The sequence below is a fragment of the Myotis nattereri genome (assembly GCF_964212035.1).
Source record: "Myotis nattereri genome assembly, chromosome: 9".
Classification (NCBI taxonomy): Eukaryota; Metazoa; Chordata; class Mammalia; order Chiroptera; family Vespertilionidae; genus Myotis; species Myotis nattereri.
Genome location: NC_138084.1, coordinates 17,860,560 through 17,880,479, shown reverse-complemented (window position 1 = coordinate 17,880,479; position 19,920 = coordinate 17,860,560). Strand labels below are relative to the sequence as shown.

The 19,920-nt window shown below is 45.3% G+C and overlaps 1 protein-coding gene across 1 annotated transcript in view; it reads right to left on the bottom strand.

Annotated features, from left to right (window-relative positions):
* The window catches only part of PTPRJ (protein tyrosine phosphatase receptor type J), a gene marked incomplete at its 5' end in the record, with an annotated part of 41,395 nt that extends 23,848 nt beyond the window's left edge, over positions 1–17,547 (bottom strand). Inside the window, 9 exons of the mRNA XM_081099303.1 lie at positions 1,886–2,164; positions 2,875–3,135; positions 5,781–6,032; positions 7,154–7,417; positions 8,937–9,143; positions 10,617–10,850; positions 13,126–13,386; positions 15,814–16,038; positions 17,532–17,547. Of these exons, the coding sequence (XP_080955429.1) occupies positions 1,886–2,164; positions 2,875–3,135; positions 5,781–6,032; positions 7,154–7,417; positions 8,937–9,143; positions 10,617–10,850; positions 13,126–13,386; positions 15,814–16,038; positions 17,532–17,547 (1,999 nt within the window). The remainder of the gene's footprint in view (positions 1–1,885; positions 2,165–2,874; positions 3,136–5,780; positions 6,033–7,153; positions 7,418–8,936; positions 9,144–10,616; positions 10,851–13,125; positions 13,387–15,813; positions 16,039–17,531) is intronic.
* Positions 17,548–19,920: the final 2,373 nt, after the last annotated feature.

Here is a 19,920-nt window from a genome sequence, read left to right as displayed (position 1 = left end):
TCATCACAGTATGGTGGTAGCAACTTCTTCACCTGCATCATCTCATTTTGGGGATTACTGTCCCGTTTTGCCAATGAATCAACTAAGGCTTAGAGAGGTTAAGTGATTTGTAGAGGATGACACGGCTAGTAAGTAGAGAAGCCAAAATTGGGCCCCAGGCTTTCTAAGTCCAAGTCTAGGGCATTGTCTATACACACAATATGCTGAATGATCAATAAAATGGTATCAGTTTCTTCATCTTTAAAATGAGGTGTTAACTATCTGAGGGCCAGTAGAATTTTATTGAAAACCAACATCAAACTGATGTAAATGAAAAACTCCATATTCATGCACTGGGGATATTACCATCATTACTTTAATGCCACCGTATTTTTTAAATCTGTACAAGACACTTAGTGCAACACACACATTCTCCACCTGAGGCCTGGCAAGGTCACCTGCCCAATGCATATCTGCAGCTCCTGTCCCATCCACCTGCAGTCACAAATGCTCATGTATATTTTTCTCCTGCTTTGGCGGCTGCAATAATTATAGCTAAGAGAAGGGTCAGCAATGGAAGCCACCCAAATACCAAAGGTCAGAGTCTAGACCAGGTGGGATGGAGCCCGAGTTAGCAAAGTGGCTCAAAGCTGCAGGGATTTTTTTAGCTACTCTGTGTGAAAGGTCAGAGGTCATTGAGGTTCCAGCTCCTACACTACCAGGGAGACTAATCTAATGAGTCTCCTGCCTTCTAAATCAGCCCGGACACACTCGAGTGGCTTGGTCTAAGGCCGTGGTCGGCAAACTGCGGCTCGCGAGCCACATGTGGCTCTTTGGCCCCTGAAGTGTGGCTCTTCCTAAGGAAGAGCCTTAGGAGTACCCTAATTAAGTTAATAACAGTGTACCTACCTATATAGTTTAAGTTTAAAAAATTTGGCTCTCAAAAGAAATTTCAGTCGTTGTACTGTTGATATTTGGCTCTGTTGACTAATGAGTTTGCTGACCACTGGTCTAAGGGAATGGAAGGTGTGGGTACAAAAAGAGTAGAGAATAAGGTGGTCCATGGGCCACAGTCAGAACTGTGAGCCGAGGTCTTCATAATTGTCTGCAAAGCAGTCCCTGACTACTCTCAGGAAACTCCCTCAGCTAAATGCAGGGCTCCCCTTCTCTTCAGAGCACCTTTTGCAGTGAGAGATAAGGACCAAGAAAGGCGAAACGCTGAGCATCCATTTTAACATCTTTTTCATCTTCTTAGTGTAAAAGCCAAACTATAAATTACCATCTAGATGTCATCCATGCCCCAGCCATTACCTCTCAGGCCTCACCACTACCCCTCACCCTCTTGCTCCTGTGGACCCTGCCACCCTGGCCTCCTGCTTTCCTTCAACACAGCAGGCACCTGCAGCCTCAGGGCCTTTGCACTGGCTGCCCCTCTGCCTGTAATGCCCAATGCCCTGATGTCCACATGGCTGGCTTTTTTTACTTCCTTCAGATCTTTTTTCAAAAGGCACCTTTTCACTGAGGCTTCCCCTGGGCACCCCTCGATAAACATCTACTCTCCTCCTTCCTTGTGTTTTTCCCTCTCCTTGGCAGTCACCATCATCTAATAACTAATGTATCATGTTTATTATGTCTTCCCCAACAGAATGCAAGTTCCAGGAAGGCTGGGACTTATCTGAGTCATTGTAAAGTGCCTGGCATATAGTAAGTGCTCAATAAATATTTATTGCATGAATAAATGATGAGGGCAACAAGAGAGCGCTAATAAGCTAACAGGAGGCCTCCGAGAGCTCACTGTCTATTATAACACACCACACAAAACCTGATAAACTAAGGTGTGGGGAGGACCCACCTGCAAGGCAGCACCCCACAGGAAGAGGGCCAACAGGCACCTGGGGCTACTCACCTGTACAGAAGGACTGCCAGCCAGGCGCCAGTGACTCAGTGACGTTCCCCACTAGGGCGAAGATCTTCACTGTGTACCCGGAGCCAGGTGTTAACTCGGTGACTGCAGCATTGGTGATGCCAATGCCTGTGACTATTTCAGTTGCGTTGCTGGAATTCCCATTTTTCTCAATAAGAAGGCGGTAGATGTACGTGAGAGAGGCCTCATCAGCGTTCTGCCACCTGAAGGTTGCTGATGTGGTGTCGGGACTTATTTTAATGTCGGACACACTGCTGGGCCCTTGATTTGAGGGGGGGGGGGGGGGGGGGAAGCATGTATTAGCTTGAATTCCAGGACTCTTTTATATCGTGCATCTAAAAATAGTCTAGCTCCTTTCGGGAAAGAATGAATAAACCTAATATTTGCTAATTCAAAAGATGGAAGACTTCTCAAAAAGATACTCAGAAAATAGTTATACAGATTATATCTCAAAAGAATAAACTCTTTCATGCTTCTGTTGACACTTCGTATGTGTCCAAAATTTTCAAGATCTAATTTCCTATCTGTTTTTGAAATCTGATTAGTGAAAGAAAAATATATGCTAAAAAGATATTCTAAACTACCATCTCTACCATACACTTATTTAGATCAAATATGAGCGAAGTGCCTCCCTCACTGCTGCATGCAGAGCTCCTCATCTGAGCAGTATCTTCCTACACTAAGGACAGGCAGATCCTCCCCTCATCTGAATTCCCAAGGAATGAACGGGACAGGTATGTTTCCCATGCTTATGGGATCGCTTTCTGCTTCTAAAAACAATTCCAAGTTCACAAGGCTCAGCACCAGTGCCCCATGAGAAGAACAGAACCTTTGCTGATCTTTTCAGCTTCAAGAGCTTCACATTAGCCCTGAAGCCCAGAAACAATGGCCCTTTGGCAATGCCCACTTCCCACCCGCCAAGTGAAAGTCAGGGAGACACTCCCTTTAAGAGGGCGTCGTAAGACACTTACGTGTGTACTGCACAGTGAAGCTGGAGCTCCCCCGGACACCGTTCACTTCTGGAAAAATGGTGATGTTATATAAGGTTCCCGGGATCAGGTCCCTGAGAGTGATGGATTTGTCGGAGCTGTTCATCTGGCTAGAAGAGCCATGCTTAGGCTCCAACTGTAGGTGGTAGATGTAGTCAGAGGCATTGTCTATACTCTGCCACTCTAACGTCATTTCAGTTGTGGTGACATTGACCACGCGGATGTCAAACACAGCAGCAGAGTCTGGTTGGAGGAAGGGGGGCGGGGGAAGTCTGTTAATGACCATCGTAACCTCCAGCTTCACTTCGAAGTGTCTGTCAAGGGAACCTGTTCTTTCATCATCGGTCTCAAATGAGTTCACAAAGCGCAAACTCCAAAACATGGGTGAGAAACACATTCAGTTCTTTCAAAAGTGTTGGCTCTCCCATAACACAGAGGCACCTACCAGTTCACCCCGTCAGTTCTCTGGTCCTTTGCCTTGGTCATAAACGTGCCCCCTTGGGGGTCTCCTAGTAAAAATCACGTTCAGTTTCCTGACCTGAATGCTGGCGACCAGATGGGTTAGGCTTGTGAAAATTCACCACACCATGCACTTAGGATGTGTGTGCTTTTCGGATGTATGTTATTCTCAACAAAGTGCTTTTAGCCATTCCCTCATTTATGTTATTCTCAACAAATTGTTTTTAATCATTCCCTCAAAAGAAGACATCTTCCTGAGACATAGTCAGCATACCAAAGAGAAAAACTGAAATGGAGAGTTGATACTTGCTAAGGGGAAACATGTGAGACCAGGGTGGGAAAGAGGGGAAAACGCGGTCAAGCCCTCCACTCTCAGAGCTGGGGGTGAGAGGGGAAAGCGCCCACCTGAGCACTCGGGCACTGGACTCTGATCGCCTACCTGACACAATAAGCCAGTTACGATATGAATGCAAAGATCCAGGCTTAGGAATAACTAAGCACAGCTCAGGGGCATTAAGTACATTCGCAGCGTTGTGTAACCACCACCATAAATTCTCTGTACCCCAAACAGCTCCTCATCCTCAACATCAACCCCATTAAACAACAACTCCCCAGTCCGCTCACCCCAGCCCCTGGAAACCTCTACTTTTTGTCTCTATGAAATTGCCTATTCCGGGTACCTCGTGTAAGTGGAATCCTACAATATTTGTCCTTGTGTGTCCGGCTTATTTCACTTAGCATAATGTTAATGTTTTCAAGGCCCATCCATATTGCAGCATGGATCAGAATTTCATTGTGTTTTATGGATGAAGAATATTCTATTGTATGGATATGCTACGTTTTGTCTATCCATTCATCTGTTGATGGACACTTGGTTGCCTCCACCTTTTGGCTATTATGAATCATGCTACTAGGAACCCTGGTGTACAAGTATCTATTTGAGTCACTGCTTTTTATCTGAAAAGAAGTGGAATTGCTGGGTCATATGGTATTTCTTTTCCTTTTTCAAAATTGTCTTTAATGCTGTTACACTGATTTTCCCTAATAATAATAAAAGTTGTTCAATAATAGAATGGTAATCCCCTAAAAGTCAACTGCCTTCTTACTACTCTCATTGATTTTCATTCACTGAGACCTATTATAGGCGCCTCAATTACTTTGCAGCTGCACCATATCTAAGTATCAGTCCACACTGTGCTTAAAACCTGTCTTCAAAGGCAGAGGCCAGTTCACTGCCCTGTCACTCTGGGCCAGTTACTTACGCTTGCAGAGTCCCCATTTCAATGGTTCTCAACCTTCCTAATGCCGCAACCCTTTAATACAGCTCCTCATGTTGTGGTGACCCCAATTTCATTGTTACAAATTGAACATAATTAAAGCATAGTGATTAATCACAAAAACAATATGTAATTATATATGTGTTTTTCGATGGTCTTAGGCGACCCCTGTGAAAGGGTCGTTTGACCCCCAAAGGGGTTGTGACCCACAGGTTGAGAACCGCTGCCCTATTTCCTACTCTGGAAAATAGAGATGATAATGGCACCCACCTCATGAAGTAAACCTTTTCCATGAGGCCACAGAACAAATATTTTAGGCTTTGTGGGCCATATCCATAGTCTCTGTTGCAATTACTCATTTACAGCACAAAAGAAGCCATAGAGAGTACATAAACAAATAAGCATGGCTGTGTTTCAATAAAACTTTATTTACAAAAACAGTTGGCCAGATTTGATCCATGGGCCATTACTATCTGTTGATCCCTGATGTAAACAATGGAATGCCAGGAAGATATTAAAATTATCCTGTAGAAATATTTATATGTCAGGAAAGAATGCTTATAGTAAACTGGTATGTGGAGAAAAGCAGATTACAAAACCACATGTACAGGATGACTTCAATGTTTGTCACATAATAAATACATATGTATAGATGTGTGTGTGTGTGTGTGTGTACATATATACCCGTATATGTCTTTTTTCTTAATGTGTGGGCAGGGTTTTTATTTTTTTAATTGATTTTGAGAGAGAAAAAAAATCAATTTATTGTCCCACTTATTTATGCATTAATCGGTTGCTTCTTCTCTGTGCCCCTAGCAGAGATGGAACCTGCAACCTTGGCATAGCAGGATGACAGTCTAACCAACTGAGCTACCGGGCCAGGGTCTCCCTGTAGATATCTTTAAATTATAAAACTTCATACATCAAAAGTTACCAGTGATTATCTCTGATTGATGGTTTACACGTGATTTTTTTTTTCTTGTCTGTATTTTATAGAATGACTATGTGTTACTGTCATTGTAAATGTTTTTTAAAGACTTTTCTTAGATAATAAAAGAAAAACAATATTTGGAAAACCTGACATTTATAAATTATACTGATTTCCTTTGAGAACCATCACTGTTTCACAGACAACACAGCCTATTTGCTTACCAGTTGTACTGCAAACTGTCGAGGAATCCCCTTCAGTCCCATTTGGCCCTTGTGGAAATATTTCAAAACAATACTCGGTCCCAGGGTATAGGCCACCAATGACGATACTACTTTGGGTGGTTGTCTCCTGAAATTTTCCAGTTCCGTTCTGTGTGAGTATCTTAAAGGAATCCGAGTCATTGCTGCTCCAAGCTAAGCTAACAGTCCTTGTGGTGACACTCGTCACTCGGAAGTCAGAAACTGGATCAGGACCTGAGGGAAGAACGTAGGGGGCAAGTAAGGCTCAATCTCCAGAAAACAAGGTGACTGAACCTCACAAAATATTTACAATGAGGCTAAATGACCCTGACCTCTCTTTTTCTCTTCTTTGCACTGTCACCTACAACGCGAACCCCCTCAGAAACTGGTGTCTGGCCACTGAGAGAACACTTGGCTACAAGAGTGCAGAAACAGCTTAGGTTGTTCAAGGTCATCTGCAGGAAATGAGAGGAGGCGTGTATCCCGGGGGTCAAGGGTTCAGGGTCTGGAGGGGGACCTTGGCCACTGCCGGTGTGCTTCCTGGGAAGGGGCAAACCTTGGATGAAAGCACTGTTGTGGGATGAGCCAGGATCTCTGGGTTCCAGTCCCTGCTCTGCCACTTGCTGGCTCTGTGGCCTTGGGCCAACTGTTCAGCCCAGCTGAGCTGTAGTTTTCTCATCTGTAAAACAGGGATCCTACTACCTACCTCAAAGGCCACTGCTACCCTGATACTGTTATAGTATTACCCTTTGACACCACTGGCATGCTGTTAGGTTTATTCTAAAGTATTGGAGCCTCTTTGGACAAAAAGCTTTTAATGTGCTGCCTATCATCTGATCTTTAAGGGACAGTTAAGCGAACAAGGGATGAGACACAGCTGAGCCCTGCTTCATTATACATCAGCACCTTAGGGACAAGGGGACATGAATATCCAGGTTCTTTTTGTCTCCGTGTAGCCAGTGGCTCCACGTCTCTGCCACACAGGAACGGTCCTTACCCGCACAGGCTGGGGTGAAGACACCCCAGCTGTCTAACCCTACCTCTGTCATCTGCCAAGTGTGACACCGGCCAACAGCACCTCTCTCAGCCTTGGCTGCCTCATCCATAAAACAGCCTAGTGGCAACCAGGTCACAGGGCTGTGAACAGTAAACGAGACCGAGCAAAGAAAACACATCACACAACGTGGGCATGTGGCAGGGTCGGTCTAGGATCACCGGTATTGTATCGCAGATCCTGAATGCAGAAGTCCTGTGGACTCACATGCTCAGCTCTGCAGGGCAGGAGCAGAGCCTCGTACTGGGCCTGGCGCATGGCAGGTAGGCAAGAAAGGCTAGCGAACAATGCGTGCACTCACGGGTGTACACCTGGAGGAAGCCCGGCACGCCCGCAGAGCCGTCCTGCAGGAACGGGCGCACTGTGATGTTGTATAAGGTGCTCGAGCTGAGTCCGGTGATGTTGGCCTGAGTCTCATTGATGGTGAGACTGAGATTGAGGGAAGCGGGCTCAACGTCTATCTCGTAGGTGTAGACAGAGCACGAATCATTATTGATTTTCCAGGTCAGGATCATGCTCGTGGCAGTGACGTTTGTAGCTTCGATGTCAAAAACCTGACTGGATTCTGCGAAGACACGAGAGGAGTTCACAATAACCAGAACGGCCAAGCCAGAGAGAGAGACACTGTCATTGGGCATGCCATCTAGTCTAAGAAATACCCTCAGCGATGGTTCTATCCTACACCGTTTAACTACAACACACACACACACACACACACACACACACACACACACATGTATGGGGTCCCAGCACAAGTCAGGCATCTTCTTCTATGAAGAAGCAGCCTGGCCAACTGCAACGGCATAGCTGCTCTTTGTTTTCCATGTGATGTGGTGGATTCCCTCATGGGCAGCGACAGTGGACAGTGACCATCATTCCCTGTGCAGCCCCTTTTCCAAAGAGCACTCCATGCCCCCTTGGTGTGAGGAAGCGCCTGTGACCCATGTAGAAGCTGGGGGATAGCATCTCCCTTCTCCAGCACAGAAATCCAGAAAGTGGGTATGGGACAGCACTCCATCTCGGGACTTTGAATCCTCAGAGTGTCACCAGATCCAGTGCAGGCCCGCCATCCAGAGTTTTCTGGATGCCAATCCATTTTCTGTCCTGGGTCCTCCGGTCCCCACCCTCTGTTCTGTGAGCCTACGACAGCCTTTCAGAACAGATATACTTTTGGATAAGATAACCAGAGTCAGGTTATGCTGCCTGCCACCAAGCCCCTGAGAACTGCAATGCTGTGGTGTTTGCTCCTAAACCCGCAGAGCAGGCCATGTGCTAGTCCAAGTATTTGTGTCTCAATTATCACCTAGACTGAAACTCCCTGAGGGTAGGAACTGTGCATTTGTTTAGCCGCTCACCAGCACCAATCCAAAAAGCCTTCCCATACTGGTCAATCTACAGGGTGGAGGTGCTGATAAAGGAGAGATAAAAAGCAGCAACATGCACAAGTTTCCACAGAAAGAGCAGCATGCTGCCCAGCCGGTGTGGCTCAGTGGTTGAGTGTCGCTCTATCAACCAGGAGGTTAGATTCCCAGTCAGAGCACATGCCCAGGTTGCGGGCTTGATCCCCAGTGTGGGGCATGCAGGAGGCAGCCAGTTCATGATTCTCATCATTAATGTTTTTATCTCTCTCTCCCTTTTCCTTCCTCTCTGAAATCAATAAAAAAAATTTTGTTTTTAAAGAAAGAGCAGTGTGCTTCCCAAGGTCAGTCCAAAAGAGGAAACTCATTCTCTGATCTCAAGGAGAAAATACTTAACCAACACTGACTAAGTGAGTATCAGTTTGTAAGAGAAAAATATCACACCAGCTTTTCTCATTGGCTCATGTGCAGAGAAATGAAGGAAAACCCGAGGCAGCTCCCGGGGTCTGCACAGAGTGGCTGCTCCCTGCTTTCCTGAGCTCAGAGAAAGAAGCGTCTTGGCCACAGGGCTAAGACGAACCTCAACGGGTCTGCTCTGTCCGAAACCTCTCCCGGAAAACGCCATGTAACAACAAAACCACTTGTGAAGCAAGAGGTAACTCAGAATCACAGAGGACAAAACTGTGCTCGAAACTAGCTGAAGCCATTTTATGGAATCCAACATACGTGTGCTGAAGACTATTTTCTGGGGCTCTCCTTCCGGGCCGGTTGGTGCTCGAGGATAAACAGTGGCCTTGTACGACGTGTCAGGCTTTAAGCCAAGAAGCAGGACTTCCGTGTCAGTCGGAGGAAAGCCAGAGGCTGGGTCGCTGTGCACGAGGGCAGTGAGGCTCCTGGGTGTCGGGTCTGAGCTCTCTGTGCCGGTGGCATTTGCTTCAAACACAAAAGGCAAAGACATTAAAATTCGACAGAAGCACATGCGTGTCTTCTTTCTGCCCCACCGTTGGGACTCCACAGTACCTGCTGCCCTCCTCCCCCAGACAGAGACGCCTGTGCCTGAAAACGCCCCGATTTGGGGCAGATATTTTCACTCTGTACTTTTATCACAGGAAGCAGCATAGATATCTGCACCTCTCTTTCAAATTCATCTATTTGCATCCCTCTCCCTACTTTCAGGAAGTCACCTTCTCCCACCCAAGTCCAGATGTGCTCTTCCAAGGACAGCCACCAGCCAAACATAGTTCATCAGAACCCACTCAAGCACCTGTTCCCCAGGCCTAGACCCCTGCTGACCGGGGGTGAGCCAGGGGGACTGCTGGTGGCCGTTTCTCCTGGAGTTGTGTGGAGAAATACTCTGACAACAAAACCGATAAAAAGAAAGGGACAGGAAGAAGAGATAAGTGTCACCCTTTCTTTAAGGCCTGGCTGCCCGTGGTGGAGAAACATACATGAGCCAATCAGTTGCTCTTCTAGTCTCAGCTATGGTAAGTCTGGTTTCTGTCTCTTGCAATCAGGAATCCTAACACCCACTCTGTAGTTCTGTGTCCTCTGTATAAAATGGGGGTGAAATGTTTGTTCTTCTCAATTCACAGAGTTGCCCTGAAAATGTTCTGAAATCTGCAAATGACTACTCCGCCGGCAATGCAGGAGATGTCTAGGTCTGCCTCAGTATCCCTTTTCTCGGAAGATGTGATAAGCTCCTCCAACTGGCCAGTGTGGCTCAGTTGGTTGGGTGTCGTCCCATGAACCGAAGGGTTGCCGGTTTGATTCCTGGTCAGGGCACATGCCCAGCAGCCGATGGATGTTTCACTGTCACATTGATGTTTCTCTCTCTATTTCTCCCTCTCTCTCTAAAAATCAATTTAAAAATATATATATAAGAAGAAACAGCCCGGCCTCTTGGCTCTGTGGTTGAGCATCACAGTTCAATTCGGGTCAGGGCACATACCCAGGTTGCAGGCTCAATCCACAGTGTGGGGCGTGCAGGAGGCAGCCAATTAATTATTCTCATCATTGATGTTTCTATCTCTCTTCCTCTCCCTTCTTCTCTGAAATCAATTAAAAATATGTTTAAAATTTTTTAAATAAAAAAGAAGAAGAATGGCCTACGTGGGGTAACAGGTCTGTTGTTTGTCCAGCGGAAAGTTGGAAAAGCCAGGTGGCCCAGCTGCTTTCCTGGATGCCAAAAGCTTCGACCCGCTGCCATTCTGAGCCCCCTGTGCTGACCTGCAAAATCAAAATACTTTCCCTCCTTCCTCAAACAGGTGTGGGGTCAAAGTCAAACCTGCAGGAGGAGCCCTCTACGGATTCTAACACTCTCTACACATAGAACCATATTTTTTAAAGTATTAAGTTACTGAAAGGCAAAACTTGCAAGTAGACGAGAGGCACACTCTTGTAACTCACCTGAGCCATGTTCTCCAGTGCTGTTTGATTCCGAAACATCTAAAGTGGCCTTATATTTAAACCCTGGCTTCAGGTCTGGAATATTGACTGGTAAGTTGTGAGTCACCTCCACATGGCTTCCCGTGGCTTCTAGGAGTATCCGGCAGGCGGCAGTGCCATTGCTATTCTTCCAGGCCAGTGCAACTGTGGTCACACCCTTGCAGGTACCATGAAGGTCAGACACTGGAAGAGGCGCTATTTTAAAAACACAAGATGGGCATTGATGGAACAAGATATGCATAATCACCTTTCATTAAGAATTAACTTTCATTACGGACACTGATGTTTCAATATTACCCACTAAAAACACTTCCTTTACATCAGAGTCTAGTGCAATTCCATCATTGCTGAGCAGGAGAAAATATATATTGTATACGGAAGAGGAGAGAAGAGACTAAATCTTAAATCCAGAGCTTTTTAAGATCTGTAATATTCCCCAAGACAGTGGACCAACAGTGACTTGACACTCCTCTAAATGGTCCCTTTTAAACAGCAGCATTTAACTACATCTGTTTTTAAACATCAGGAACAGAGCATCAAAGAAAGTGGTTGTTTGCTATGTCTAAAGGTCTCGAGTCGAGACAACACAAGTAATATCATTTCATAATACCAAGACATTTCTATGAAGGAATGCATCGCTGCATTCTGAAACCAAGGGGATTTTTCAGAAAACTTTCAATCTGTGCTAACCCCTCACCGTGCTTTCCATCACCTGATTTGGCTCACAGTGACATAAACCAAACCCTTTCAGCCGAAATGACATGCACTCCCTGCCGTTATGAGAACATGGAGCTACAGAGAGGTGGGTGGCTTGCTCAAGAACGCACACTTGGGAGCGTCAGGAAAGCCAGAGCTCAGGGCTCCGGCCTTCAGCACATCCAAGCACAGGTATGTTGTGGGCAGAGCAGAAACCCTGCCTGAGGTCTGCAGGAAGCCGAACCTGAGACACCACGCCCTGTCCAGCTGGTCCACTCTGTGGTCCTAGGTCTCCACATCAAAAGTTGCTGATGCAAAGATTTCTAAACTGGGCCACTTGTGTGCCTTTTGCTTTTTTTAATGGAACGCCAACAAACTAGCCAGCTGAATGACACTGGGTACCTGTTACGCACATCACTGTGCCACAGGGGGTCAGGAATCAGGCCCCCTGGGTTCCCAGCACTTGTAACTCTGGGCTCTCACAAGAAACCTAACTTCTCAGCTTTACAGTTTCATCCACTGTAGCCCTTGGAGTTACCGGGAGGACAAAAATCATGGAATAAGGACAGCTAAGCACACAGTAGGTGCTGAGGAACGCAGCCTTGTCCTCAGGCTGTAAGGCGGAGTAAGGGTCCTCACCTCCCGGCTGGCTGCTTCCTGCTAACTCACTGCCTTCTCTTCCCCACCCTCGCCAATTCTCTGTCCCTTTGTCCCCACCACCATTTCTAAAATCTGTCTTCTTTTTCCTCCTTCACTTTCTTCTAGCACCTTCTTTTCCCCTCTTTCATAATAATATAGAAATCTTTATTTTAGGGGTGGAAGGGGGTTTCCCTCTAAAACTGTGCTCTGAGGAGCTCCAGAGGTTTATTGAAGGGGCCTGAGACACTCCATCCCTTAGCTCCTCTCTCCCAGGTTCTTTTAACTTACTGGGCTTCGGAGAAAGATTTTGCTTAAAGAAATTGTTTCCTAGCTGAGAAAAAAACAAAACAAGTTGAAAGCCACTGGTTTAGTGTTTGTCTGCTCCGTGTGCAGAAGGTGCTGGCCCAGGCGGTCACTTCAAGCCCTGGACCCCAAGAGGTCAGACTCCTGGCTTCACCAGCCGATGAGGTCACACCCCACCCCCACCCCGGAAAACCAACAATGGGCCTCTTTTTTAAATGTTTGCTTCTTCTCAGCTTAAAAAGACCTTCCCACCTCTGTTTTATATTTTTGGTTCTTTTCAGCTTTAAAAAAAAAAACAAAACAGAGAGCTAAATTTGCTGCTATTAACAGGTGGTTCAGGATATTGACATCTAAGCTAAGGACAAATCTAAGCTCAATCAAATGTCACTGGGCGCTTTCATTTGAAACACACATTCCTCTATAAAATCTACCGAAATTTCATTCCCCAAGAAAAATTCCTGAGACTATAAACACAACACCAATTTTCCTGGGGAGCTTAGAAGAAGCCTCGTAATTAGTGACATCAAAACATATTTCCAATGGGGTCTCTGCTCCCAAGTCCCAGCAGAAAAATATTAACCAATAAAAACAAAAGATTCTTACAACCAAGCAGTTGGAATTACTTAAGACATCCCAAACACAGGGGTCTTAATATTGAATGATTAGGCAACCTGAACTCCTGGGCTTTGAACAATATAGAATCCTTTCTCCTCTCCCACAGTCAATGACAATCAATCTGTTTTCAACAGGCAACTTGAATGGGCAAGGCTCTAGCCCACGGGGCAAGAAGGAATGATGATTCATGATCATTGCTGGGAGCTAGTCATCTTACTTGTTGTGACATTTATGAAGCTGGCATTTCCCCTAATTCCATTTATTTTCGAAGTGATGGAGAAGGTATATAAAGTCGCTGGACTCAAGTCGGGGATATCAATCCTTCTTTGATTTGCACCAGAAGTCCCCGTCCAGCTTCCCGTCTCATCCTTTACTTCATACTCATAATTAGAAGCAGCTGAGTCGTCATTTTTCCATGTTAGATTCACGCTGGAGGGACTGATGGAAATAGCTTCAATGTCAAACACAGGACTGGGTTCTATTTCGATATTGTTTCCAAAGAAAAAGGAAAGAAAAAAATTACATTTGCAAAAGAAATATGAGAGCCAGGCCTGATCTGTAGACTACTTCCCAGAAGTGAATTTTGTAATCATATACATACATGTATGCATGCATGTTTGTGAAACAAAAGGCTTTAAAACATAGACAAAGTGACAAAGGTTGGCCCTCTTGGCTGGGACTTGAGTGAGGGCTAAATCTGTATAGAAGCTGGTACAAACAGAGACCTAAGATGCAAAGTAAGTCCATCCCCCCGTTCACAGAAAACAGCCACATGTAGTGAGGCGTCATCTGGTACAGAAGTATCCGGTAACTTTTTGCCAATCCCTGAAATCAGAGGATGCTCCATATCCTTCTGCTATGAAGATGACAAGGGACAGAATCACATGAGAAGAAAGAACTGGTCTTAGAATCCAGACCTGGACATATGGACCTGCTCTCCCGCACCTGAGCTGTGTGACCTGGAATTAATCCTTTCCAATCTCTCGGTCTCGGGTTCCTCTGTTGACAGCTCTAACACACTACATTAAACACAAAGGGCAGATTATTAAGGCACCTTGACATGGTAAACATGGTCATTGGATATGGACATATAAAAAATCTAGCCCTGACTGGTTTGGCTCAGTGGATAGAGCATTGGCCTGGGGACTGAACGGTCCCGGGTTCGATTCCAGTCAAGGGCATGTACCTTGGTTGTGGGCACATCCCCAGTGGGGGGCGTGCAGGAAGCAGCTGATCAATGTTTCTCTCTCATTGATGTTTCTAACTCTCTATCCCTCTCCCTTTCTCTCTGTAAAAAATCAATAAAATATGTTTAAAAAAAAAAATCTGGGTTCTGCCCAGCCGGCCTGGCTCAGTGGCTGAGTGTCAACCTATGAACCAGGAGGTCAAGGTTCAATTCCCAGTCAAGGGCACATGCCCGGGGTTGAGCGCTCCATCCCCAGTAAGGGGCGTGCAGGAGGCAACTGATCAATGATTCTCTCTCTTCATTGATGTTTCTAGCTCTCTCTTCCTCCCCCCTCCTCTCTGAAAATAATTTAAATCCTCAAGTGAGGATTTTTTTAAAACAATGAAAGTTTTTACAGTCATTAACTATAACTTCAAAGTGGATGCATCCTAATTATATTCAAGACTGAGGAATAGCAACTTGCAACAGAGGAGGAAGCACAGCCATGGGGCCCCTTTTCTCAAGGACCTAGGTACTGACCCCAGAAGAGAAAAGATGGTACAGGTAACACCACCTCGGCATGCACATGACCTTCAAATGTCAGCATGGAGAGTGTGCCTCACCTGGCCCCCCAGAGATGCAACCGGTATGCAATCCATGAAAAGGGGCAGGAGAGGAATCAAGAGAAATGAAAAGGCACAGGCAGGGAAGCGTCTAAGGCCCACAAGTCAGTACACTTCATGCCTCAAAGCCCCTCCAGACTTGAGCTTCCTCTTGCCTGAGGGGCAGGTTCACGGTAGCATTTTTGGCAGCTTATCACTGTGGAGTCCATTACAGTCAATGCTGAGGGTGGTGAGGGGGGTGGCAAAATGATAACTACGGTCACAGTGGTCGAGGCAGCAAAAGCAGCAGCCCTATTTGGGACCACGTTCCTGGCACCGTGCCAGGTGCTGTCCATACATACAGTTGCTCATTTATGCTTTGCAACGTCATGAGGAAGGCTACAGATCTGTTTTAAAGATGGAGAAATGTGTTGAGAACTAAATTTTGTTGATTCTGGGAAGTTTTTAGAAAAGCAAGTTCTTGTGTTTCAATGGGTTAGAAAATAAAGCACTTTTTAAAATGTGTGTGTGCGCCCAGACATCGTGGCTCAGGGGTTGAGCATCGAGCCATGAACCAGGAGGTCATGGTTCAATTCCCGGTTGGGGCACATGCCCGGGTTGTGGACTCAGTTCCCAGTTTGGGACGTGCAGGAGGCAGCCGATCAGTGATTCTCTCTCATCGTTATAATTTCTATCTCTCTCTCCTTCTCTCTTCCTCTCTGAAATCAATAAAAAATATTTTTAATAAATAAATAAATAAAATGTGTGTGTATAGTTTGTTGGTGTGGTGTGTGTGGTTTTTTTTAATAAAGATGAGGTCTAAGAGGAATTGCCCAGAGTCACAGAGCTCGAAACTGACAGAGCCAGGAAGCCAACCTGGGTCTCTGAGTCTACATCTGTGCTGGGCCGTGGTAGTACTGCTCGAAGACCAGGCAGACAGAGGGTTAGAGCCGCTCTCAGAGGAGTCAGGATACCCTCCAGACAGGCAACAGGGCCAAGAATGGGGAGAAGAGAGATACAACACGGTTGCATTTTACTGCTGAAGCTCAAATAAAGAGATCTCACATACACTGCAGGTATGAAGACATTTACAGTCTCTAAACCCCGCAATCCACCCCAAGGGAAGAGTCTTACTCACTTGTCCACACTTGGCAGCAGAAACTAGAGCCATTTGAGTATCTGATATAATAGTTCGTACCAGGAGCCAGCCCCACAACTGAAATAATGTCTCCGTTCTCTTGGAAACGCTGCGGATTCTGGTTGTTCGAATCGGTCACGGTTATTAGTGAAAGGTTTTCTGTTTTTTTACTGACAAGAATCTCAGTGGTGGTCGATTCAACTGTAACCAGCTCACAGGGGGCACCTAGCACACAGGAGAGAAAAGCAAAATGCAAACTAATAAAATGGCACATCTACCATATACTCACTATACAACAGGGTGTGTTTTTTTATTATACATTTTTAAATGTATCATCGTTCCCTCATCTTTCCTTCTGCTCCAAAATATCACCTCTATGCAGAGAGGTTTTCTTCTTTCACGCCAGTGATTCAAATCTGCTAGAGGTACTAGCTCATTGACCAAGCTGATTAACAAGGCAGAAAAAGCAACTGCAGGATTCTTCCCATTGTTTGCACAGCCTTTGTATAATTACTATTATTAACTGAGATTTCTTTATTAGAAGGTTTCAGCATGATCTGTCCCCTTTACATGGTACTCTGAGAACAGTCTATTTTATCTCTGTGGTTCACAGGTTTTAGGATTTTACCAATAAAAAAAAAAAAGTGCCCCTGCTTTTTGGGGGCCATTTGTGGAGGGGTTTTGCCTTTAAATAATTTTTTATTTTTTAATTACAGTTGACATACAATATTATGTTAGTTTCAGGCATACAACCCAGTGATTAGACATTTTAACTTACTAAGTGATCACCTAAAAAGTCCCCTAATTTTGAGGGCAGACAAAATCTACCAAGTTTTTCCCAAAAGATACCTACATTTTAAAAAAAACTACCAAGTACTATTATCTTTCTTTCTTATTGAAACGTTTTACAACCAAAAAAAATTATTAAGTACATAATCCCAAAATAGGCAGTACTTTCAACTGAATATAGTTAGCTTCATTAAAAACTCATTCTCACCCTAACTGGTTTGGCTCAGTGGATAGAGCGTCGGCCTGCGGACTGAAAGGTCCCAGGTTCGATTCCAGTCAAGGGCACATGCCGGGGTTGTAGGCTTGATCCCCAGTAGGGGGCCTCTAGGAGGCAGCTGATCAATGATTCTCTCTCATCATTGATGTTTCTCTCTCTCTCTCTCTCTCTCTCTCTCTCTCTCTCTCTCTCTCTCTCCCCCCCCACCCCTCCTCTCTGAAATCAATAAAAGTATATTTTTTAAAAAAACTTATTCTCGCCCTGACTGGTTTGGCTCAGTGGATAGAACGTCGGCCTGTGGACTGAAGGGTTCCAGGTTCGATTCCAGTCAAGGGCATGTACCTTGGTTGCAGGCACATCCCCAGTAGGGGACGTGCAGGAGGCAGCTGATTGATGTTTCTCTCTCATCAATGTTTCTGACTCTCTATCCCTTTCCTTTCCTCTCTGTAAAAAATCAATAAAATATTTTTTAAAAAAAACTTATTCTCATATCCTTATTTTTCTCATTTTAGTATAGACTAGGGAGGACTTCAATGGACCAGCACTAGAGTTAGCGGATGGGACCAAGCCCTCCACATGGAAGCAAAATACACAAAAGGCTGTCTGGTTTTCTAAAGGTTATACAAACCCTGTACACCACTTAAAAATCATGGGGCAATGTAACAACTCAAGAAAATACTTATGGGATCACAGCACATAAAATAAGTCATACTGCATCGTGGTATCATGGTTTCAACTCAGTTGTGTGGGTTTTTTTTAATCACCCATGGATGTAGGTTGGGAAAAAAAACAACACAGAAAGTATAAATTTTTTACTTGTCCATGTTGCACAATGGATTGAATTGTTTCCTTCACTAGCCGTTTCAATCCCCACAACACGTTTAAAGAACTGAAAACTGAATTTTCACAAATTAACATTTTCTGTGACTTTCACATTGCTATTAATGCTGCTGTGTCCATCAGGGGGCAGTAACAAACAACACAAGAGTGGAGAGGGAAGTGGTACTTACTACTACAGGCATCTGTGCACAAAATCTGAAACAGAAAAAGAAAACGGAAGTCAGCAGATTCACTCAGCCTCGGAAAATGCAAATGAGAAATAAAGCAGCTGAGAATTTAATAATGGGGCGGGGTGCTAACAAGTCCGTTCGCCTAGGTTAGGGTGTGGGGACACTGAATTCAGGAACTCAGTGTACAGGTGGGTCAAGGACAAACAATGGCTTCACCTGGTTGAATATACAGAGGCTGACCGGCTGTTGGCTTGCCAGTGTTTGTCCTCACAGATACATCCAACAGTCCCTCCTGACACACCATCATGAACTGAGTTAGAAGGACCCAGAAAGAAAGTCCAGATTCTCTGCCAGAAAGAGAGGAAGGCAGCACCGTGCCCCCCTTCCCCCGAGCCATTTCCAGGTCTCCAAAAATGTGGGACCGAAGAAATACACTGGGCTTGGGATTTTCATTGGGCAAAAATTCACCTTCTGTTTTTTACCAATAGGTGGCAGTAATCTTTTTTAATCCTATGGCATGCAGCTTTGGGAAGAATGAAGGTTTAAAACAGGGACTTTAAGATTGTTTAGTTGACAGTGTCTTCATCTATCATCTTTAGGTCTCTGGGGGTCCTCAAAGATATTCATCGCGATCCATAAATTACTTCCCCACACTTTAAAAGCCTAAGTTGTGTGTTCTGTGGTTTAATAAACACGCCTTTTGTGGTTAACAGGATTTTTCAAAGCATGGTCATCATGAATAGGAAAACAATCAAAAGGGACCCTGGTGGAAAAAATGTCCCCCGACTTCCCATCACACTAAGAATAAAATTCAAACTCTGAGCCACAGCCTAAGGCCTCTCTGATCTGCTCACCCCCCTCATGCCCTCACAGTGTTGTTGAACCTGGTTTCCCCTTTAGAGCCTTACAGACTTATTGGCTTCTCCAAAACACTCTGCCCAGACCTTCCCATGACACGGCCTAAATGTCACCTCTTCGGTGAGTCCTTCTCCAACCAGCCAATGGAAGTCAGTGCCCCTCACTCTCCATCACATCACTAGTGTGTTTTCTCCTCGGCGTTTACCTCAATTACTCTGTCTCCTCCAACCAAAGTATACGCTGCATGAGAATAGAAGTCGTATCTGTGCCCCGTGCCTAGACTGGTGCATACAGCAGGGATTCAATCAGTGCCACTGAAGAAAAGAATGAGCCTCTCATTTTAGACAGGAGGCAAACCCAAAGGTCCAGAGATGGGAAAAGATTAGCCCCAAGATTCCAGGGCAAGGCCAAGGCCTGACAAAAAGCACGATGGGAACCTCCACTTCCAAATGCATTCTGAACATAAAAAGGAAGGAACTTTAGCTTACTAAGTACCTACTGTGTGCCAGACACTGAGCAAGGCTTCCTCTACATCCAGTGTCTGAGCACACGGTCATGGAATCATGATTAGGAGCATGGGCTCTGGAACCAGACCACCTGGAGGAAATCATTCAGTGCCACCATTTCCTGGCTATGTGACTTGGCCAAGTAGCTTGACCTCTCTGCTCCTCAGTGTCTACATCTGTAAACAGAGATGATAATCACAGCTGCCTTGTTGCAACGAGGATGAAATTAAACCACCTATGCAGCTGCTATTGCTATCATCATCACCTTTCAAACTTCACAGCAACTCTACAAGGTATTTTCACCCCCATTTTACCAATGACAACACCCAGGCTCAGATCCCAGTAACAAAACCAGCGAGCAATCTGAAACTCATAATGTCCAAAATATTTCAATAATTGGTCAACAACTCAGTTACAGAGGTGGGCATTGGGGCCCAGAGACAGCAGGTGGCTTACCCAAGGACACAGAGCTGGTGAAGAAGCACCAAAACCGGAACCCAGGTCCTCTGTCTTGACCCCAACCTTCTCCAATGCCTTCTCTCCTAAGATGCTGACCTGACCTAGATGGAGTACTCATAGTTCACCTCCCTTCTTACCACTCCTCTACAAAGTCACCCAAGGTCATCTGCAGATGACCCAAGGCTTCTGCAGTCCCCCATAGCTGGGTAAAAGGAGCAAACCCTGAGATGAGGGAGAGAGATAAAGCTCTCTGACTTAGCAGGAAGAC